The 23856-nt window shown below is 37.6% G+C and overlaps 1 protein-coding gene across 2 annotated transcripts; it reads left to right on the top strand.

Annotated features, from left to right (window-relative positions):
- Positions 1–4116: 4116 nt before the first annotated feature.
- Positions 4117–22772, top strand: Ccdc90b (coiled-coil domain containing 90B). 2 transcript variants are annotated; one of them, XM_027407649.2, is made up of 9 exons: positions 4117–4279; positions 10868–10987; positions 11819–11922; positions 14841–14942; positions 16246–16287; positions 16369–16440; positions 17139–17192; positions 19404–19518; positions 22289–22772. In XM_027407649.2, exons 1-9 carry the CDS (start codon positions 4180–4182, stop codon positions 22348–22350), a joined length of 771 nt encoding a protein of 256 aa, XP_027263450.1. In that variant the 5' UTR covers positions 4117–4179; the 3' UTR covers positions 22351–22772. The 2 variants fall into 2 exon arrangements, with proteins under 2 accessions (XP_027263450.1, XP_027263449.1); XM_027407648.1 differs by lacking the exon at positions 4117–4279 and adding an exon at positions 4373–4493.
- The last annotated feature ends 1084 nt before the right edge of the window (positions 22773–23856 follow it).

Genomic DNA, 23856 nt, shown 5'->3' with positions numbered 1-23856 from the left:
TAATTGCTAATAAGTCTCACTGTGTTTATTTGTGAGCTGGCTGCCCAAAGAAAAGTACTGCTACAAGGATGGAATTCAACAGAGGTAGTAGTTGTACAAACTAAATCCCACTAATTGTTTGAAGCAACCAAGCAGTACAATGAGGATGGTATCCTGAACTGGGGCTTGTTCTCTACAGAGAAAGAGTTTATTCTTGCCCAGAAAATGAGGAATTGGTAAGGCTTCTAAAGTCTGCATACAACAGGAGACCTTGGTGAAAAATATAGCCCTGACTGCTGAAAGAAAAGCCTAGACACGAAGACTGAGCAAAGACTGTCCCAGTGTCACTCCCCAGGTGAATGGCTTCCATTGGTGCTTCCTTTATCTTTTGGAGAGGGGCAGGTTGTTTCACAAGGTTTCATTGTAGCTGTGGCTGTCCTGGAACTCGAGCTGTAGACCAGGATGGCCTTGAACTCAGAGATTTGCCTGCCTTTGCTTCCCGAGTGCTGGGATTAAAGGTGTGTATCACCACCGTCTGGCCCAATGGAGCTTCTTACTCACTGAGGGTCAGCCCCATGTTTTCTGACCTCATCTTCTAAACCTAGGCTCATTTCTGTTCCATAGCCATTGTCCCTGTTCCTGGATGAGTAAGGCCTTCACACACACACTCCCCCATTTTTGCATATGTTATTGCCTTCCACACACAACATGCCCCACACCACCATCTGCCAAATCTGCCTCTACCTTTTACCTATTCTTCCAAAGGAATTTTCACAGAGCTTCATGTCCAGTAGTATAAACCTCTCTTATGGTTTCCTTGGCAGCCATGCTTCCCTTCATTATTGTAGCTCTTAAACTCACAGCCAACCTGAGGCCAGGACTGTGTTTTATGTATCTTTTCATAGTCTATCAGAGTCCTTAGTACCATAAACCATGATTTTCTGAGAGAACAAATGAATAATGAGAGACACCAGGAGGTGATATATTCTTGGACATGTCTTTTTAAATTTTAATTTAGTTGTTATTTTATTTTGGTTTACTGTAATTGGCAGACTTGTAACTGAGTCATTGTTGACATCCTGGTACACTCAGAAAAAAAAAAAAAAACTGTTTCCTGATTTGCAAAAGCTAAAAAGTGGCTGCCACTTTTAAGTCATGAAAGCAATATAATGCTAGCATAGTTCCCCCAAAGCTTTAGTGACTGTGGGCTCCTCTGTCTCCAGAATTACACAAAAGTCTGTAAAATAAGCTTCAGAAAGAACAAAGGACTGTCTTCTATCCTAGCTCACATACGCCCTCTAGTGTCAAGAACTAACAAGTAAGGTAAGGTAGAAAATTAAATCCAGAGCCAAAGCTATTTCACCTACATCTTTTTAAAATGCACTGGAATCAGCTACAGTAGATAAGGGCAGTGACTGTTTGAGTGCACCATGCTGCCTTCCCTTTCATTTCCATCACCCAAACTGCACTCACCATTCGTGGAACTTCTGGTTATTCCAGCCAATTAATGCCAACCTTAGCTCTGGTCCTCAGGCATCAAGGTCTTTGAGACAGTTTGAGCATTTTAAATGCTTAAGGATGTTGTGTCATCACTCTAGATGCAACTGGAAGCCCACCGAAGAAACTGGCATGTACCTTTGCTTTTGGCTTGGGGTTTATCACTTAGGGACTGAGCCAGCCCTGCTTTTCTCCCACTCATCAATTAGGTAATTTAACACAAATTACTTGAAAACTGGAAAAGAAGTAATGGCTTTATTACATATGTGGGTGACAAGCAGTAATGCTCATCTAAATTTGGGGTGCATAAGAATAACAAACACTAATAGTTGTCCTCGATAATGAAAAACTGGGACTCAGCACCTCTGCTCACTTGCCGCTGGCCTTCAAGTAATGGACAAACTAGGTTACTTCAGAGTAGTTGCGTCTCTCATACCCAGGCCACCTCACACCAGTGGCACAAGAAGTGATTCATTTGCCTGAATTGGAGAAGGGCAAATAGTTCCTTTCTGGAAAGGAATTTAAATGGACTTTTAACTTACTTTGACTCAAAAACTTTCAAAATTTCTTGTGAGTCCACTGTATAAAACTCAAATTCTTTACTCATTTTTATTCATTTTTTAATCTAAATTCTACCCACGATCCATGTATTCCTTTGCCCCCATCTAAAAGTGTCCTTACCAAATTATGACTATATTTTGAACACTCACACATTCATTTAACATCTACTTATCAAGGCTTGTTATGGACCAGGCACTAGTCTGCTACCATTATGAAGAATATAGATAAGTTCATAACATGAAAATTTTGGATGCTTAACTAAAGCACCAGATGTGCACATGGTATGTGTGAGTGACAAAAGGCATTGTGAAGTGGCCTTTCAGCTGGGATCTGAAGATCATGAAGGAGTTGGTGTGATAGACTAGAAAGAGTTGTTCAGGTTGAAAAATTATCAAATGCAAAGGCCATGTCGTAGGAAGCAAGATTAATAAAGTGTGCTTGTTCATTCCAGCCCTCTCCCTGAGAGCCCATGTCCTACAATCTCTACTTAATAAAAAATCCTTGAAAACAAGTTTGAATCCTACCTCTTCTCTCTTTTCTAATTTATTTTATTAGTGTATATCACTGTGCAAGTGATGAGTTTAATAATGACATTCTTATCCAAGAGTATAATGTACTTTGTGTTTATTTACTCCCCATTAACTGTTCATTTTACTCTTTTACTCTCCTCTTGCTATTTCCAAATAGCCCTCCCCTTCAATTTTGTGTCATATACACCCCTAGATTGCATATATAAGGAAAACCAGAGGACTTTTGTATATGTGGGTGTGGCTCACTTTGCTTACTATGATACACTCACATTTCCCTACTAATGTTATGAGTTTGGTTTTCTTTGTGGCTGAATACAACTACATTATGCATATAATACATTCTCATGCATCATTTGTAGATGGACTCTTATGCTTCTTCCATAGCTTGGCTATTTATTGCAGATAGTGCCAATATCTCACTTTCAGCTAGACTAGAAAATTGATTGTTTAAACACTCGCATGATGCTAATGTATTACTGTTTTCTACGGATGCCTATTCTCTCCATTCTCCTGTTCTATTCTCTCCATTACAAGTTCTTAGGGAGCAGAAATCCTTGCAATCCCCACATAGCCTAGCAAAAGTTCCTGTACAGTAAGAACTTGAATTGTTATTTAACTGATTTCTTTTTCTTTACAATATTGATCTTTAAACCTAGCTGGCATTCAGATATTTCTGAGAATGAAATTGAAAAACTAAATTTTAGAGTCTCAAGTGCTTGCCCTTTAGTCCCTCAAGTATTAGGGGACCGCCTCAAGCTGCTGCTCTGAAGCAGATGGTAGCTGTGCCTCTCACCTCTGTTCCCTATAACCGCACTCACAGAACCCTTTACACTTTCTCTACCTGTGTGGTCTACTAAAGCACTTGCTGATGGGAATCGAGTTTTGTTTTTAATGAGATTCAGTGCTTGGAATGGTGGTTGCTAAGTCGCTGATTCTCACAAAGTTGAAATCCAGTGAAGCCACTGATATTTTCAAGATTTTACCAAGTGGAGCAATGACTACGGTAACTGAAATTGGAGAGGTGTGAATCACGAACACATGGAACCAGTATGAGAACTTTCGTTTCCCTGATGGAAGGGCCTAAAACAGTTGGTCCTCCAGTGCACCAGAGGGCCAAGCAGAAAGATGGGAAAATGCAAAAATGTGCTGCGGAACAGACTTCCACAAGTCTCGTGGATGAGGCTACTACGCGGTCTCGCGCAAACACTCCCCCCCCAACCCCCGTCCCGCCCAGGTTCAATGCTAGCAGCGAGGACTGCGAGTCCCAGGATGCTATGCGGCTACACTGGTCTTTGGAAAGCTTGTTGTGGGACTTAACTCACCACCCCTAAATGCGTGCCCGAAGGTTCTCCAAGACCCCAGTTTCTTGGAGCAGTAAAGGCGGAAAGGTCTGGGGAAGGGATGAAGGGCTAAAGGGAGCCGTTTTAGTGAAGTGTGGCCCTGTGACGAGGCCCGGGCTCACGCTGGAGACTCCATAAATAGATGGTGTCCCTAACAGAACGGAAACTACATTTCCCAGCATCCTTATGGTGAGAGAACTTCATTGTCCGAAAGCCTCTGCGCGATTCGGCACGCCTTCCGTTTCCTCTTGCTGACCTGGATCTCCGAGAATATGAGGAGCCGCTGGATTTGGCGGCTCCTTCGCCCTGACGGCGGTGGGTCCCGCTGGACTTCAGCTCCTCACGGGTGTCTGTCACCCGTCCTGCGGAGAGGTGAGACAAGTAATTGCTCGACAATTCAGGCGGGTCACGTCTGCTCAGGCGTACTCGAGAGTGACACACCCCCTTCTAGGCCCCGCCTACAGGTGCAAAGCCCGGAGGATGGGGCTTGTTGGTCGAGGGCTGAACTGTTGGGGTCTGGGAGGAGGGCTGCCTGCGTCCTTGGAGACCCATCCTCTGTGGTCCTGGGCTTCCGCTGGGCTTCTGAGTAAGGAGGTGGGATGGGAGTGCGGGGTTGCTGTTGCATCTCAAAGTTAATGAACTCTAGATAGTTTGCGAGTGTTTCTTTTAGTTTCCTGTTCAGATTTACTTATTTATCCACTTGGAGCTCAGTGTTGTGGTAGATTGCAGCACACATTTCACGTCAAGTGCTTTATTCTCGCCGTAATTTTCGAGCCCTTTAAAAGTCACATAGTAGGCATTTTAAAAGTTGAACCTATGCGTTTCCAAACACTTGGCCCCGTTGTTAGTCTGTATATCCTGGAGAATATCTTACTTTATTTTGAGAACTGTTTCCAAGGCTTTTTTTTTTAAATGTTTTTGTTTTTGTTTTTGTTTTCTTTTTTTTACTCATTAAGGTCTTATGCCTTAAAACTACCACCTTCTTTTCCTCCTGGATCTATGATGATAAACTGATCCTTTCGGTACTCAAACACACCTCTCCTGCCTCTTGTGTGGCTCGTTTTGTTGTTATTGTTTTTAACCTGTTCTTTAATTTTATTTACACCACTGGCCTGCAGTCACAGCTGCCCTTATAAGGCTGCTGTTTAACTACCAGGATTATTCACAAGTCTTTGGTTACATGTTTAGGTAGTTAGTTTGCACACTCATTCTGATGGACTTTGAAAAGGCATGAGGAGATGGGTCCACTGGTGAAAGCATGTACTTCACAGGCGTGCTAACACAAATTTGAGTCCCCAATACCATCCTCATAAAAGGCCCTTGCAGTGGCCATTAGCCAATTCCAGGTTCAATGAAAGCTGCATGACAGCAGGGTACCATAGGCCTCCTCTGACCTGTGCACCCTCATACACAAAGGGTTATTGTTGTTTTGAATCTGAGGAAATAACTCAAGTCTCAATTTACCTGTGTGCTTTTAGAAATATACTTTGTTTAAATAAACATTATTTTAAAATACATGTCATTCAGAAAATATAACACCTCAAGTAAATGTTAATATTTTAATCCAATTGTTGAATTATTCCACTTGAGTCTGGGTACTCAAGTAACTCTTAAGTCTTCCCTTAAAATTAGTGCATGATTTGTGCCCCTGTTCAGTGTAACAGGTATTTACTGCATGGTGGAGATAAATAATATCAATAGTCAAGCAAATTTGAAAGCTGGTCTTTATCCCATGGAAAGACCTTAGTTATTTAGTCCAAAGTAAATGATGAAGGGATAATAAATAGGAAGATGTGATTTATCTAAATTTTCTCTTCAAAGTACGGCATTATTTGTTACTAATTTCCACTTTCCACAGTACATCAGAGACATTGCAGATGTTTCCTGTAAGTAGATCCCCAAGCCATATAACTAGAAGTACTGAGTTATTCCCCAAAGGCAGAGAGCAGGCATTTTTGTTAGTTCATTTAATTTGCCATCGATCTCCTGAGGCAACATACACAGCATGTCAGTAGGCTATAATGTAAGAATATATGCTTTAATGGGATTCTTTTTTAATTCCTGTAGAGAAGTAACAAGCGAGGACCAGCCAAAATGATTTAGCAGGCAGAGGTATTGCTGCCCAAGCCTGATGGTGAGATTTCTGACCTGAGGCTCATGAGATAGAAGAAGAGAACCAACTCCTGACAGTTGTCTTCTCACCTCCACACACACAGTTACCTGTACCCTCACGAATACATACTCCATACACAAATATACTCCATATAAAAAAGTTTATTTGTATATTCCACATACAAATAAATAAGAAAACTAACCTATTATGTCACTGAAGTGGTTCAGTTCTAAAAACAGACAGTAAACTAATAAAACTTGCAACTTAGAATTAATGAAATCTAATGCCTTTTTAAAAAGTAAATTCTGGCCTTTTCCATCAGAAAGGCATATAGTACAATCTTTATTCCCACAAAGGATCAAATGTCTCTCTTTTCTCCAGTGGATATATTTTGAAATCACATCATAAAAACCACAGCCTTAAAAATCCAGAGCAGCCAGGCGTTGGTGGCGCACGCCTTTAATCCCAGCACTTGGGAGGCAGAGGCAGGTGGATCTCTGTGAGTTCGAGACCAACCTGGTGTACAAGAACTAGTTCCAGGACATGCTCCAAAAAAAAAAAAAACAGAGCAGAAGTACACACCTTACTGTCTTTTACTCACAGGCTGAAATGGGATCCTCTTAGCCCAGCTATTGTCTTTAACAAAAATCTCAACTGTTCAATTTTACCAATAAAGACTTGGGAGCATCAGATGCTGGGGTGAAAGCCTGCTAGCTCAAAGAGGCAGAGAAAGCACCCCGCTGGCCTTCCTCCTCTGCCGACATCCCAGAATCTTCTAATACCATCTCAAACAAAACCTCAAACTCCCATGTCTCTCCCTTCTATTTCCTCTGCATCTCTATCCATCATCCTGACTCCCTCTTAATTCTGTTTGGGGGTTTTTGTGAGATTTGTTTGCTTGTTTGTTTTTTGAGATGGGGTTTCTCTGTAGCTTTGAAGGCTGTCTTGAAACTCAACTCAGTTGGCCCAGAAGGTGTTGAACTTACAGAGATCCACCTGTCTCAACTCCTCCCCTCCCCCAGTACTGGGATTAAAAGCGTGCTCTACCACCTGGCTCTTTGTTATGTTTTGTTTTGTTTTTTTGACACTCGGTTTCTCTGTATTGTTTTGGAACCTGTCCTAGAACTCACTCTGTAGACCAGTCTAGCCTGGAACTCAGAAATCCACCTGCCTCTGTCTCCCAAATACTGTGATTAAAGGCGTGTGCCACCAATGCCCAGCCTCTGTTTTGTTCTTAATAATCCCCTGTTCACTTCCTGTTAACTTGTTGCTTGCTTAACTTCTTGACCTTTGTATGGTTCAGCAAAAAGCACTGGATTAAAGGTGTGTCCTAGGGCTGAGCTGTACCACAAGTAGAAACAAGTTTTTCCAGTAAATAATGCAATGTCAAGGTTAACAGTGTGATCAAATATCCTGTAAAACCCAGCAGTCTGAGACAAATGTGAACAAGTCTCTGACCTCAAAACATCATTCTTCATTGTACATACAATGCCAAACGTGGTCTCTTTCATCCAACATGTATCTTTTAGAGCACGTAAAACTGTTGGGCACTGGGAACTCAATAGAGACCAAGAACAAATGTACCCCCTACTTGTAAATGGACATTTCTCTCCTGCCTGCCTGTTCCCAAATAATTGATTTGGCTTAGTATTACTTAATGCTCAGCCAATAGCTCAGGCTTATTACTCTCTAGCTCTTACATTTTAAGTTAACCCATATTGCTTATTTATGCTCTGCCACATTGCAGTACCTTTATTTGCATGGCATGTTCATCTCCTGTACCCTCTGCATCTGCCTGGTATCTCCTGACTCCTGCCTATAGATTGCCCTGCCTATACTTCCTACCTAGCTGCTGGTCAGTGTTTTATTAAACCAATGAGAGTGACAAATCTTTACAGTGTACAAGAGGATTATTCCACAGCACCTATTCTCAAGGTTTACTTTAGTGGTTAGCAAACTTTCTGTAAAAGGGATGAATGGTAAATATTTTAGGCTGTGTGGGTTATATGGTTGAATACAACTTCTCTGTTATTGAAGCATAAAAGCATCCGTAGATAATAATCCCAATGATGTTTTATTTATGGAAACAACTTTGAAGACTGGGTATTGGTAGCCTGATGGCCACAGTTGACTAATGCCTGATCTAATGGGGAACTTACAAATTAATAGTTGTGCAAATATGAAAATTGTGAATGGTGTTAGAATTTTACAAAGTACTTTTAAAGCCCATTAAGAGAGATCTGACCTCAGTAATCCTTGCATACTTCCCACCAGAAGAGACATTTGTGCAGAACTCTGAAAAATGAATAGGAACAGGCAAACGAGAGCTTTCAGAACACAGACTGGGCAAAGGCCCCAAGAAGGGAAAGCAAGCAGATGGCATGTTTGTAGAGTTACCATCTAAGAGCCAGAGTGCATAATAGGATGTGAGATTAGCCCTGCAGAGATTTGTTGGCAATGTTAAGGTATTTGGTCTCTATCCCAAGGAGCTGATTTTCAGGTGAAGCATTCATTATTTATTGACTGAAATTAGGAGTACCAATTCGACTACTCATGAGACCTAAGATCTAAGACATATCATACTTGCCTCTGAGCATCGCTTTTCTCCATCAAAAAATGAGAATTTTAAGAATTTAGTAATAAGCATGAAAATATTAAAGTGTTATCTAAGTAAATATTCCTGATTTTTTTTCTAAACTAGAATGAACTTCTAATGAGAAATAGGTAATTTAAGGTACCAAGTCATTACTCCTGCTGCAGCTGTATAGGGAAACTACTGAAATCTACAGTTCTGATTTTTATTTTTCTCTCCTACTTTGGGTGTGACACACAAAAGCACATTTTTTAACCCTTTTCTTGATGACACTCAGCCAAAAGAAGGCTGACTATGCTAATTTATTTTAATGCATGGTTCACCTTTCCAGCTGCTTCTTTTATCTCTTTGGTTAAACGGAATTCAGAGGTGAGGCTTTGATTTTTTTTTCTAATAACACCTGATAACATCCTTCTAGTCCATAAAATCAGTGAAGGCACAAGGAGTGTCTGGCTTCAGTATATTTTGCCCTGTGCCTAGCACATGACCTAGTGCTTAGTCTACATTTGTTGACTATAAAGATATTTAAGAAGAAATCGTATATGCCCTATAAATTACTAGCATAAAGTAATACCTGAAATTGAAGCTGTCATTTCAGTACCTAGATATATATAGGTAGTTTGAGACAAACAACACAAGGTGATAAAAAGAATGTGAGCTTTGTAGTCAAAAGAACCCAAATCAAAATTCCATTACCTGCCACTGAGTCTGTAACCTAAAGTGAATTACTTTGCCTTTCCTAAGCATAGTATGGTTTGGTCTAACCTGGTCTGGTTTCAGTATGTAGCCCAGGATAGCATCAAATTCATGATCCTCCTGCCTCAGTGTCCTGAGTGCTAGAATCACCATATCCAGCATGAGGTACCATATCCAGCTCTAGTGTGTGTTTTTTTTAATTTAAAAATGTGACTTATACTACCTTGTCTTGGCAGCATAGTTATCTGGTATAATACTTTGTATTATACTACCTGACAGTTACTATCTTAATGTATCATAATAGTTTTATATGGGCAGAATTCATCCTCAGAGTAAATATTTTATAATAAAATTCATCAGTAACAGAGATGATTATACTGTGTCTGAGTTAAGTTTTGGGGATTTAATGGAGCAGGACCAGAAGACTTCACAAATGAATGGGCTCCTATACTAACTAGTAAATGCTCCAGGACTTAAATCGAATTCCTTGATTGTGACTCACCTGTGTATCAAAGTGTTGTTGTATGACAAAACTTTTCCTGGGAGACACAACACATCTACTCACCCCAGATAGGAAGCCCATGACAGACCAAAGTACAGATAATACCAAAGTCCAACTTGGTGAACCATGAGTTTCATTGTGGTTACTTACAGGATGGGTGAAAGGTTACTTAAAGGAGCAGAAATTACTCAGACAGCTGTATCAGCAGCTGTCCCACCCCAGCCTGGGTGACAGCTGACAAACCTAGGAACTTGGAGCACACTGCACAGTCTGCAGGCAGCTCAAAAGGTTGAAGAATGTCCTTTCTAAGTGTCTGTTGGTCTAAACATCCTCCAGACAGCTCGGCTGGTTTCTACTTCTTTGGGGCAGCTATTCTGATCTGAGTTGTCCTTGTAGCTTTTCTCCTCTAGGAGTCCTCTTTCAGTTCAGTTTGTCTGAATCTTGGCAATTTGGCTTCTCCTAGAACCATCTATGCAGCTTCCTTCCATCCAAGAGGGATTCTCCACTTGTATTGCTTACTCTGGCCAGGAAGGGGGCCTAGTGCATCTGGTCAGTTTGAGTTATTTCCTAAAGCTGTTTTGAGTTGTTTACTTGTTTACCCTCCTGCTTAAGGAGATTCCCTGAAGGATGGAATGTTCCAATCTTGGAGGAAACTGTTACACAAGTGCCCTTATGGGTCCTAAAGATACAGTAACAAAAAAAAAAAAAAAAAAAAAAAAAAAAAAAAAATACAGCCATGGCCTCATAGGGATTATAGTCTGGGTCAGAAAGAAAACAGCTAACATACAATTGTATTAGAGCTGAAAACTGTAGGAAATAAATGATATGGGTACATGATGAAAGAAGAAAATGAAACGTATTGAATGTTAGCTATGTACAGGATAGCATCAGAGACTTTCAGATGAAAACGGTTCAGAAGAGTCGGTGAATTTGGGTGAGATTACAGGACTTCTAATTAGGAAGCTAGAACTGTATTTAGAAGAGGAGAGCTTTTCAGAAGCCAAAGTGTGGTACCACTGTTAATTACTGTAAGATAACGCTGACTTCTCTTTTCAGGTTTCTTGACCACCACAACAAAGACGAGTTATGATAGAAGGCCAGTGGACGTAACTCCTTTAGAACAAAGAAAATTAACTTTTGATACCCATGCACTGGTGAAGGACTTGGAAAATCATGGTGAGAAACAAGTACTTGAAAGAAGAAAATTAGCAACACTTACATAGTAAATTTCCAAGTCAAGACTGTGGCACTGTTACCAACAATTAAGAGTTATTTTTGAAACAGAAGTGCCCACCGTACTCTACAATGTTTTATAGTCATTTAAATTGTATTGTTGGGAAAAAGATATATTGTGAAAAAAGCATTATATAAAATTATATGCACAAAATTAATTCCAGTGAAGTAAAAAATCACAGCAACAACAACAAAATAAGCTTTTAAAGACTAATACTAAATTCTGGATGGAAGTATAAATTTTGAAGAATAAAAAGTTAAGGAATAAAATATTTCCAGATATGGAAATATATTACAAGTAAACAGCTGATTGACATTGCAGAATGGTATTCAAAATATTACATCTGCTTACTGAAATTCTAGATAGCCCTAAATGCTAAGAAGTTCTTAGGAATAGCTAAAAGAAAATTTAGTAATTTTATAGAAAAGTAGGCAAAGGCCATGTAAAAAGGCAGTAACAGAAAACTAACAAAAATGTACGTGAAAGTGCTTAACCTCATGATCAACCAAGTTATATATTGAAGTACAAATGAAAATAACACCATTGTATTGCCAATTATATAATCACTGTCAAAAAACTAGAATTGTTCAATTTTGTTGTTGTTGTAGTTATATTAGGAATTACAGAGTGCTTTTAGAATAAGATAGCATTGTCTCACATTTTTCATTGTAACTGTTTTAAATATAATAGTTGAAGTATTGAAAGTTTGTTAGCTGTCGCTTCTGCTAGTGGCTGTACATGTTTTAACATGTATATTTACTTGCTGTGTACAGGATTTGACAAGACACAAGCACAGACTGTTGTGTCAGTACTAAGTAAATTATCAAATGTCAGCCTGGATACTATCTATAAGGAAATGGTGACTAAAGCTCAACAGGTAATACATTCATTTTTTTTTTTATCACCATGGTATTTTCATTAGATAATCTTTCCCAAGGAAGAATTTGAGAAGCCTTTTACAGAGTCTGTCTAGAAACATTAGAATTAGAGTGTCCCTAACAAGAGTACAGTGATACCAAGAGCAGAATCCAGTTAACTTCCCTTGTTAAAGATACATGTAAAGTCATTTCCCTAAATCTTTCCATTAAACTTAGTAATTTCTTAAAAAAAAAAGATACATGTAATATTTCAATCATGAAATAGTGGTAGCCTTTAGTGAAAGAACCTTTTCCCCTGGAGAACCCTCCAAAGTAGAAGAGCTAGCCTTTCTATAGGACACATTTACTGATTTTATGTGTGCATGGTTAATCTTCACAGACTTTGAAAGCTAGAAGGGACAAACATGGCTGTAAAAGGCTTTACAAAGTAAAGCTAAAATGTGAAAATCTGACTGGATATGAAAGTCTTAAAAAAAAATTAAGCAAACTGGTGGTTAATGAATTTAATCCCAGCACTCTCGAGGCAGAAGCAGGTAGATCTCTGAGCTGAGGCCAGCCTGGTCTCCAGAGTAAGTTCCAGGATAGCCAGGGATATACAGAGAAACACTATCTTAGGAAAAGAAATTCTTTTAAACATTATTTATTGGATGTGGGGGTGTATGTCATGGCACAGGCGTGGAAGTCAGCTTGCAGGAGTTGTTTCTCTTCTTTCACCATTGAGTCCCAGAGATTAAACTCAGGTTATAAATCTGGCAGCACACATGCTTACCCACTGAGCCATTTTGATGACCTATGTATGAGTTGAGTAATTTTTAAAACTTTTCACATTTCAATGATAATGGACTAAAATCAGTAAGATATAACTGTTTAAAAATCTGTTTTATTCTTATGCTTATTTTAGTTTTTTCACATTTAGTCTCTTTTTTCTTCATATGGTTATTTCAAAACAGACATAAATATTAGGATTTCTTTTAATCCCAGCACTTAGGAGGCAGAAGCAGGTGGATCTCTGTAAGTTCAAGACCAGCCTGGTCTTCAGAGTGAGTTCCAGGACAACTAGGGCTACACAGAGAAACCCTGTCTTGACAAACAAAACAGAAAAAATGGGATTTCTTACATAAAATTAGAATCTACTTCATGGAATTTAATTAATGGGTTACAGAAAATAAAAAGCTCTTAAAGATACTATAATCCTTAATTAATTAGAAATTGAAACACTGATCTCTTAACATTCAACTTGCCTTTCAGTTTTGCATTATTTTAGCTTATTTCAGGATCATCACAAGCTAGTAATTAACTGGAAAAAAAAAGCCAAGCATTTTATTAATTCTCCCAAAGTTCTAATCTATTCTTGAGTAATCTATCTAAAGGAGCTACTGACATTTTCAATAAAATAACTTCCTATTAAATTTTAAGCCTGCTTTTTATGCAAGCATGAATTAAAACTATGATTTCAGGAATATTCCTGTTGCCAGAACCACTTAATCCTACATATTGAAAGTAGCATAAGTATAAAAATGTTACTGTGAAACTTTTTACTTTTTATTTATTTATTTTTGGAGTATAGTGGTTTTATTTATTTTTTAACTTTTGGCTTTCTAAAGTACTGGTTTGTGATGTTAAAAGTAACTCTTTCATCCAGGAACCTAACCCCACTTCTAGGACAAAAGAAAGCACAAAGATGATATGAAGGACAGAGCTAAGGTTCAGGGCCATCAAGCTATCACACTACCATATGAACCCTTCAGAAGAGACCACTGTAAGTCTGCCTGATGACTCCATGGATGGTCAGAACTGTCACACAGACAATAGACGAGGCTACTCATAATGGATCACAGCTTCACATTTAAAGTTTATGAATAATGGCACTTGTACTGTTTTGTAGACTTTTTGAGTCTCAAGCTCCATTTCTATGTGGAATATAGGTAGTTATTTCTGTTTTACCAATAGGGAAACCAAAGAAGTAACTTGTTGAAAGTCACACAGAAAATGGCAGAGTTTGGGTTCAAACAGCTTTGTAGACCATTCTCTTTGTAAAGTTGTTTTTGAAGATGTATACATTGTAGACCTTTTGAAGACTAAACTATCTTAGCTTTCAGCTAACTTAGTTTCTTGGCCATGTGTTTGAAATTGCTATGCCCTCTGTTATTGAAAACTGAAGTTGGTTTGCAGTCTTTCTCACCCATAGCAGTCAGAGAACTGTAACTTTAGAACTAAACTGTGATTCTTCTTGCTTGGACCTTCTGCTTAGCAAGCTATGGTATGTATGGCCCTCCTCAAGATTACATACTCTTTCTTTTGATAAAAAGGTAAATTGTTAATCTGCCTAATTTTAAGAAGTTGAATATGGAAACAGATTTCTTTGTAAGGTTGTTGTGGGTCATTTCTGAAGGAATGTTCTTCTGCTAGGTATGAGGATGAGGCAGGAGGGTCAAGAATTAGTTGAGAAGGGTAAACCTAACTTTTCCCATTTTTACAGGGTTAATTACAGAAACTAATAAAGTATTCTCTAGTTTTTAAAGTTATGTAGAGCAAGACCTTTCCTGCAAAAAAAAAAAATTTAAAGTTCTTTATAAAGCAAGTGCTTACCAATCTGTCAGGTAGGAGTCATATTTTCTCTGTATTGTCAAATATAGGAAAAAGACCAGGAAATTTAAGAAAGCACTTTTGTTGGGATCCTCTTCTTTAGAAGATATAGACATTTCTCTTCACTGGGAGATAAAAGTTTCTTCCTTCAGTTCCTTCACTTTTATTTTGATATTTCAGATATGTGGGTACCATGTTATTTTTTACTTAAACAGTAATTATACCTATTAGAATGTTGACACATTCTTTTAAAATTCCATAAAACAATTCAAAATTAAAAGGATGCTACCATTCCATACATCACTAGGTTATATTTTATTTTGTTTTCTAGGAAATAACAGTCCAACAGCTAATGGCTCATTTGGATTCCATCAGGAAAGACATGGTCATCCTAGAGAAAAGTGAATTTGCAAATCTGAGAGCAGAGAATGAGGTGATAAAACTTTAAACTTATTATTAAGGATAAAAATGTAATTGATCTCACAAGTATGCTTCTTAGTAAATAGTAAGACCAAATACTATTGTATAGCTGAGTTTGGTGATGCACTTAGGAAGCAGAGGCAGGTGGATCTCTGTATGGTGGGGGCCAGCTTGTTCTACATATACATAGCACAGTCTAAGCCAGCTAGGGCTACAAAGTGAGGTCCTGTCACAAAAACCAAAAACAAAATTCACTGTTTAGCCTTACCTTATCTTTAAAGTTTCTTGGATACTAAGTACATATTGTAAATTGTTTATGTGAAATCACATAGGGGAAAATTTGAGCTGCAATATAAATTTTCTAGTATAGTTTATTATATATTGTCCTTAAAACTGAAAGTACTGTGATGTTCTCCATTTTATTTAATGCTGTGTTGACTTTTGTCACTATGCGGAAAAAATGTATTTAAAATTATTTACTATTTTAAAATTCTGTTTATATATAAGTGGCTATGTGTATATGGGTATGGGTGCCAGAAGAGGGCATCAGACCCTGTGGAGTTAGATTAACGGGCAGTTGTGAGCAACTGGGCATGATTGATAGAAACCAAACTCAGGCCCCCCCCTAGAAGAGCAGTAAGCACTCTTAACCACTGAGCCATCTCTGCAGACCCCCCAAAATGTATCTTTGTAGTTAAATCAGAAATAAGTTCTTCACTAGCTTAAAGTTAAGATTAATTTTTTTTGGGGGGGGGACTTTGGGAGGGAAGATGAGGGAACTGTAAAGGTACCTTGTGATACCTATAAAGGTCAGAAGAAGGTATCAAATCCCCTGAAACTGGAGTTACAGGCAGCTGGTGAGCTACCAGATGAAGTTACTGGGAACAAAGCTCAGGTCCTCTGGACTAGCAACAAGCAGTCTTAATCACTGAGCTATAGGAGAGGGAGAGGAAGAAGGGACTTACATGTGAAACAAGCTTGTTCCCTAACTTGAACTAATAAAAAAAATAAAATAAATAAAATAAAACCTCTATCTTTAAAAAAAATCACTGAGCCATGTCTCCAGCCCTAGCTTAAATATTTTTAAATTTAAAAAAGCAAATCATTTTAGAGGTAGAGTCTAATACCAAAACTAAATGTTTTTGACCTAATATTTATTTATTGAATACAGTGGTCTGTTAGTTCTTTACTTTTTAAAATCATAATTCTGTATTAAAAATCCAGAAATATACTTTTGCTAATCTAAGTTTTCAAACTTTTAAAGTAATCCTAGGGACTTTTGGATTGATGCTAATTGTTACCTCTTTTACACCTAGAAAATGAAAATTGAATTAGATCAAGTTAAACAGCAGCTGACTGTAAGTGAAATTTATTCTGCTAATTTCAGAACAAATGCCCACTACAAGATCATTTTTTAAAATAACTAATTTTCTTTAAAGCATGAAAGCAGTCGAATCAGAGCAGATAATAAGTTGGACATCAACCTGGAAAGGAGCAGAGTAACAGACATGGTAATATGCTTTTTTAAAAAATTAATTATATTTTATTTATTTTTGTGTGTATCTGCATTTGTGTGGGCATACTGGTAGAGGGTAAAGGACTGACTTATGGGAGCTAGTTTTCTCTTTCCACCATGTAGGTCCTAGGGATCAAACTCAGGTCTTCAGGCTTGGCAGCAGGGGCCTTAGCTACTGAACCACCATCTCACCAGCCCAGTAATGTCCTTTTTTTTTTATTTTATTTGTTTAGTTATATGTAGATGTAAGTATGTTTTGTGTCCACATGTGGCTATCTGCATGTGAGTACAGATGCCCTAGTAAGCCAGAAGTGTCAGGTCCCCTGGAGCTGGTGTTGTATACTGTTGTGAGCTGCATGACGTGGGTGCCAGAAATCAAACTGAGGTCCTCAGGAAAAGTAGCAAGTCCTCTTAACAGCTGAGCCATTTTTCCAGCCCCTCCAGTAATGTGCTTTTAGATGACATTTTTGTTATTTATACCTTTTAAAATTATTTATAACCGTTTTTCATTGCTGCTGTTGTCGTGACACATGTAAGGTGGGAGACAACTTCACAGAGTCAGTTCTGTCCTTCACCTGCTTGTGGGCTCCAGGGATCCGACTCAGGGTGAGGCTTATGTGGCCAGTGTCTTTCTCCACTGAGTGACCTTGCTGCCCCTTTTTTCTGTTAACCTTCTGGCTTCATATTCTTTAGTTCACAGATCAAGAAAAGCAACTTATGGAAGCAACCAATGAATTTACCAAAAAGGTAAGGTTAATATGTAGAAGTCTTTCTTCCCCTTGTTTCATGTTCCTTGCTTATATGACCATTTTTATATGCATCAGTTTGTAAGCTTGGACTTTAAATACCTAACCTGTAGAATCTGATGTCATCACAGCTGCTACATTTGCCAGCACTCTGCGGAAAGCTGCCCCTAGGAAGTGGGGTTACATGAACTGCAACCTTAGAGTAAAGCTTCCCAAGGCTAGAGAGACTACTGAACATAGCACACTCACAGAGGACTAGAATCTGGTTCCCAGCACTCATCAGGCAGCTCACAACCACCTGAACCTCCAGTTCCAGGGGATCACATGCCTGATGCCTGCAACACATATCCATACACAGACACACAATTTAAGATAAAACAAATCTTTTTTTAAAATGAGTTAAGGATTGAGCATGGTGGCACATGCTTTTAATCTCAGCACTTGGGAGCACTTGGGAGACAGAGGTGGATCTCTGTGAGTTTGAGGCTAACCTGGTTTCTACATAGTGAGGTTCAGGTCAACCGGAGCTACACAGTGATTTTCTGTCTTGAAAATAACACCCCCCACAAAAAAAGAATTTACTTTTTCATGACATACTTTTTTTAAAGTTATTTTATAGAAACAGTAGTTCCTTTAATACAAAAACAAAAATTCACTATTGTTTAAATTTCTAGATTTAAATAAACAAATAGCTTTAACATTTTTGAATCATAGTAAATATTTAATATTTATTATGTACCAGATACCATTATACATGTACTTGTGTCTGTTAATGCATTTAATCTTCATGTCTACCTCTATAATTAGTATTATTTTTACATTAGCAGTTTGGAAAATGACAAACAGAAAGATTAAAATCACACAGCCAGTAGTTGATAGGGTTGAGATAAGAACATAGATTCTTAGGACTAGAGAGATGGCTCAGCAATTAAGAGCACTGGCTTCTCTTCCAGAGAACCCAAGTTCAATTCGAGGCACCCACATGGCAATTCATAACTGTCTTTAACTCCAGTTCTAAGGGATCTGATACCCTCACAAAGATATACATGCAAGCAAAACACCAATGCACATGAAATAAAAATAAATCATTTTCTAAAAAAGAACACAGATTCTAATCCAAGTGTGCTATGTAACCTCAGAAGTCAGGACTGCCATGACTTTGAAGCCAGGCTGGGCTACTGTGTGCTGTCCTGTCTCAAATAAAGAGCCCAGGCTCTAAACACTGTACTTAGAGATCCTGTTACATTCTCAATAATCCTGTAATATAATCATTAAATAATAAGTAAACTCTGGCTTTCTGATTTAGCTTCATCCTTTTCTTATAAAGTTCTCTTGCTCAGAACTTTTTAAACAAATAATCTTGAATTTAAGAATTTTGTTTCTTTCCCTCATTTTTCAAATAAGCCTTCTTTTTTAAAAAATCTTGTTTTATGTGCATTGGTGTTTTGCCTGCATTTATGTTTGTATGAGGGTGTCAATTCACTTTGAGCTGGATTAAACATAATTGTGAGCAGTTATGTGGGTGCTAGGAATTGAACCCTGGTCCTGTGCAGGAGTAGCCAATGCGCTTAACCACTGAGTCATCTCTCTAGCACCACTTGCCCAGAATCTAGTATAAGGAAAGAACACCTGTGTTCTTTCAAGAGTTCGTTTTCTTACACTTCTTGGCCAGAGAAAGCAGATAATTAAGGAAATAAGCAAATTCTCTCAGGTAGTTTCTGAACTCTGTTTTCTATATGTGCAAAGTTACCCACCAGGTATATGGAAGTTCCTTTTATATTGATCTCCATCCATATTATAAACTTAGATGATTTTTTGGCAAAATATATTTAAATAGGTCTTTATGTTTAAAGTGTTAATAATATTCCAATAACTTTACACATAAAATGATAGGTCTGGTACTAAACTGTTTACTTCTAGTTTATCATATATATTTAGCTCTTGAATATCTTAGGATATTTTTAGTAGACTATGGGTTCAGGGTTAGAGTTAGGGTTAGAGTTTAGGATTTAGGGCTAGGGTATTGAATAATTTGAGAAAATTATCTCCAGATAAGAAATTGGAGGAATATTTTGTAACTTGTCAATATTCATTTACTAGTAAGACTTTTTTAAATGCACTGTTAGCACACAATTGAAGGTTTTAATATAAATGATTTTGTTCATAATACAAAGAGAAAAAATATAATTCTGTTTATTCTGATTTGCTACAGGATACCCAAACCAAAAGTATTATTTCAGAGACCAGTAATAAAATTGACACTGAAATTGCTTCCTTAAAAACACTGATGGAGTCGAACAAACTTGAGACAATTCGATATCTTGCAGGTAAGTCTGTCAGAAAAAGGAATTACTGACAGTGAATTTTTGGATCTGTTGGTTCCTAACTGTCAGAATAACTATGCCAGGACAGAGAAAAAAAGGAGCTAAAATACTCTATTTCTTGATATCCTGTTTTGCTTAAAGAAGGTTCAAGTTTCAAGATCAAAGTTTATCAGGCAACTAGGCAGTTCACTTAGAGAAAAAGATGTATGGCTATCAAGGAAATAAACCCAAAAACAAAATGGTAAAAGTAATTGGGTATATTCTACAATGGAAAATTCATTTTATTGTAAAGATTTGAATGGTGTTAAAAAGATCACTAAAGTAGATGTAGGGTGTTTAAAAAAGAGAGCAAGCAGAGAGGAGTGAAGGGTACAGAAACATCTTACCTTAAACTGACTGGACACACAGATATCATCCCAAAATTAGATTGTCTCCTCCTGAACACAACTTCAATCTGAACTAAGATTTTATGACCCCATGTGATAAGAAGAATGCACTAGTTGAGTATTGTATTTTTTTTCTTTTTTTGTAAAAGCAACATATTTTCATTTAAACTCTCGATAAAGTTCAAGAACAATGAAAATCCCCTCACCTTCTTTATTTACTATTAGCAGTTTATATATTGTCTGCTATGTACAAGAAATATATATGCTTGTAAAAAGGAATTATACATTATAATTAACTATGTTCAAATGTAACTAATTGTCTTAAATATATTTTAATATTAATGCATACCTTTTTATTACAAAGGGTAGTATTCTAATGTATCAAAATGTCATAATTTCCCCAACAGTATTGCTTTTAGTTCTTTATCCTTAAGAGCAGTGATATTCTAAACATCCATATACATGCATGCTTTTCTAAGGACACACACTTCTGGACCCTTATTGCTATGTACATTTGAAAATTTGGAATCAGAAGATACACCTATTTTAAATGTGTGTATTTAAAAAATACTATAAAACAAAATCCTGATTATAGTAGTTTTGGACCAGCTACTGTTTGTGGTGATGTGACAAGTTAGAAGATAAAGTAAGTCAGCCCTCAACTGATATGTAGCTCCTTCTTTCTAAACTATGAGGACTCTGTTTTTTATCTTTTAACATTAGGTTCCTGCTTAAAATTCAGATTAAAAAGTAATTATAAAGCTAGGTTTGAAAACCCCTATTTACAGGGCTGTGGTAGCACACATCTTTAATCCCAGCACTTGGGAGCAGAGGCAGGCAGATCTCTGCAAGTTCAAGGACAGCCTGGTCTACAAAGCTACACAGAGAAACCCTGTCCTGAAAAATTAAAAAAAAAAAAAAGAAAGAAAAAGGAAACCCCTACTCTAGAAAAGTCTATAGAACCGAAGGTCTTGAACTTAATTGTAATGCTAAGGGAAATTCCAACAGCCATTTGTAATGTTCATTCTCGTCTAAAATCAGTCCCAAAGCAACAAAGGAATGATTTCAAATTCTACCTAATATTCTCTTGAATATTTACTTAAAGAATACCATAGTTAAAAACAAACCCGTTTTTACCCTCCAAGTTGAAATGTTGACATGACATTTTCCAAAAAGCTTTCCTTCAGCACTTTATATCTACAAGGCAAATAGACTTAGTAGTAAGAAATAAGCAAATTAGCAATTGTTTTAAAAAAAGATTTTCCTAGGTCTGGAGAGAAGGCTCAGTGGTTAGGGGTACTGTTTGTTCTTTTAAAGGATTACCAGCACCCACATGGTGGCTCACAACCATCTGTAACTCCAGTCCCAGGGATCCAGTGCCGTTTTCTGGCCTTCACAGGCACAAAGCACACACATGGTTCTCAGACATACATGTATAATACATGTATACATAAAAATAAATAATAAAGACTTTACTGAGTCATCCTTCTTTCTTTTGACTGAGGATTTGGAACCATTAATGCTAAGGCATTATCTCATTCCTCCTCCTCTAAATATATTTTTGTACTGTTGGTAAGCATTTTAGGAAGCCACAATTACATAGTTTTAAATAGGTAGGAACATATGGCATGAGTGCATCTATTTGTCCTAGAATACCTGAGGTGTTGCTAATGAAACAATAAGTTCCCATTTATTGAAGATTCACAAATATCAGGCATGGTAGGATTTGGCTCTCAGTTTGCCCAAAACTTCTAGGCTTAGCCTCCCAGGTATCTGGAAATATAGGTACATGCCATCTGTGCCCAGAAACTTCATTGAAAACATGCCTCCATAGGTCAGCCTGTAGGCAAGCCTACAGGGAATTTTCTTGATTAATGATTGATGTGAGAGGGCTCAGCCCACTGCGGTAATGCCACCAGCCTCTGGACAGGCTGAACACAGGCTGAGTATGCCAGTAAGTAAGATGGTTTCTGCATGAGTTCCTGTCTCCAGGTTCTTGCCTTGAGTTCCCATCCTGACTTCCCTCAGTGATGGAGTGTAACCTGAGAGTGTAAGATAAAATAAACCCTTCCCTCCCCAAGCTGCTTTAGTTATGGTTTTATTACTGCAATAGAGACCCTAAGACACAATGCTAGTAACTGTGAAGTACTACTTACATTTTCTGACATGACACCTATATTTTTAATTTATTTTCATTTTTACTTTCTAAAATACAGGAAGCTATCGATGTATGTCTTGCTTTACAAATGCCTTTTTATCCTTAGCTTAATTTTCTAGGGAATAAAAAACATGGAATATAAATTTGATTCTTTGTTTCTGTTCATTTAATCAGTATTTACTACCTGAAATTAAACTATAATTTGTAACATAGCTTCTTCTTTCCACAGCCTCGGTGTTCACTTGCTTGGCAATAGCATTGGGGTTTTATCGGTTTTGGAAGGAATATTGACACTCCTCTTGCTGCTGATCACTCCATAAACTGTACTTTCTACATATTCTTCAAAGTACTCATCGACTAAATAGAAGTGTTTGGATATTTTATTTTTAGGTTATATGACTTTATTATGTTGAAAAGCTGTCTCCCAAAGCCTGGTTTGAGATAAAAGGACATTTTGTCCTTATCCTTTTGATAACTACAGCAACATTTCATTTGAGCTTTGTAGCTTTGTAAATGAAGTAGGATTTGTTATCAGATTGCATACTTGAAAACAATTCCATAGACTATATACTTACTGAATTTTACTTCCCTGCTTATTATTGCAGTTAAATTTTTTTATATATAAAATACTACAAAGTTGGTTGGATTTTCTAAGTGACTTCCTATGTGAGTGGAGTTTTTTTAGTGAATAATAAATTTTAAAATAATGTGTATCTCATTGCAAATGTGTTATACTTACTATTGAAATCTATAAAGATACTCTATTATATCTTTTTATTTTTTCATATGTACAGCTGTTTGAGGAGTGGGTTTTGTATTTTATTTTGTATAGACAAATTCTTCTTTGGGCTGCCAGCTCAAAAAAAAAAAGACACAGACTTATTATTAATTTTGAAGGCTCGGCCTTACCTTAGGCTTTTCCTAACTAATTGTTATAACTTAAATTAACCCATATCTTTTAATCTATGCTCTTTCATGTGGCTCAGTTACCTTTACTCTGTACAGCCCATCCTGCTTCCGCTCTGGCTGGTGAATTTTCTTTCTCTGTCTCCCAAGAAGTTCCACCTAACCTCTTCCTCCTTAGCTAATGGCCATTCAGCTCTTTATTAAACCAATCACAGTGACACATCTTCACACAGTGTAAAGGAATATTCTGCAACAATTGTGGTTTGTGGTTTGTTTGCTGTCAACAGGGATTGAGCCTAAGACTTAATGCATGCTGGCTGATCAGGTGTTCTACTGCCACCTCTGTTCCCCGGCACTTACTCTCACCTCTCAAAACTATTTCACAGTAACCCATCTCAGATTTATTGACTGAAACAGACTTCCTCAATAAATCATTTAAATTCAGCATATATATATATATATATATATATATATATATATATATATATCCATACATAACATACACACATACCACACACACACACATAACCATCTCAGAGAGTTAGGGGTTGGAACCTCCTGAACAAAAAGGAAATTCAAATTTATATTGTTGTCCTTCCTTTTGTTGTTACCCAGTCTTCTTCTACATTTTTCTTGGTTTTTGTTTGGGGGGGGTGTTGTTTTGGGCTATGTATATACAGATATGCAAGCATCATCATCATTGGGTATCTTCCTTATTTCCTCATTCATTCTGTGTCTTACTTTTTTGAGACAGGATTCTCTCTCTCTCTCTCTCTCTCTCTCTCTCTCTCTCTCTCTCTCTCTCTCTCTCTCTCCCTCCCTCCCTCCCTTCCTCCCTCTGCCTCCCTTCCTCTCCCTCTGCCTCCCCCTTCCTCTCCCTCTCCCCCCTCC

The sequence above is a fragment of the Cricetulus griseus genome, chromosome 3 (assembly GCF_003668045.3).
Source record: "Cricetulus griseus strain 17A/GY chromosome 3, alternate assembly CriGri-PICRH-1.0, whole genome shotgun sequence".
Classification (NCBI taxonomy): Eukaryota; Metazoa; Chordata; class Mammalia; order Rodentia; family Cricetidae; genus Cricetulus; species Cricetulus griseus.
This window is presented reverse-complemented; position numbering and strand designations above follow the sequence as displayed.

Coding starts and splice junctions, on each gene's coding strand:
- Ccdc90b (XM_027407648.1), top strand. CDS start 4,388: ATGGGGCTTGTTGGTCGAGGGCTGAACTGTTGGGGTCTGGGAGGAGGG. Junction 16,288..16,368: donor AAGTTAAACAGCAGCTGACT/GTAAGTGAAATT, acceptor TTTTCTTTAAAG/CATGAAAGCAGTCGAATCAG. Junction 17,193..19,403: donor CCAATGAATTTACCAAAAAG/GTAAGGTTAATA, acceptor GATTTGCTACAG/GATACCCAAACCAAAAGTAT.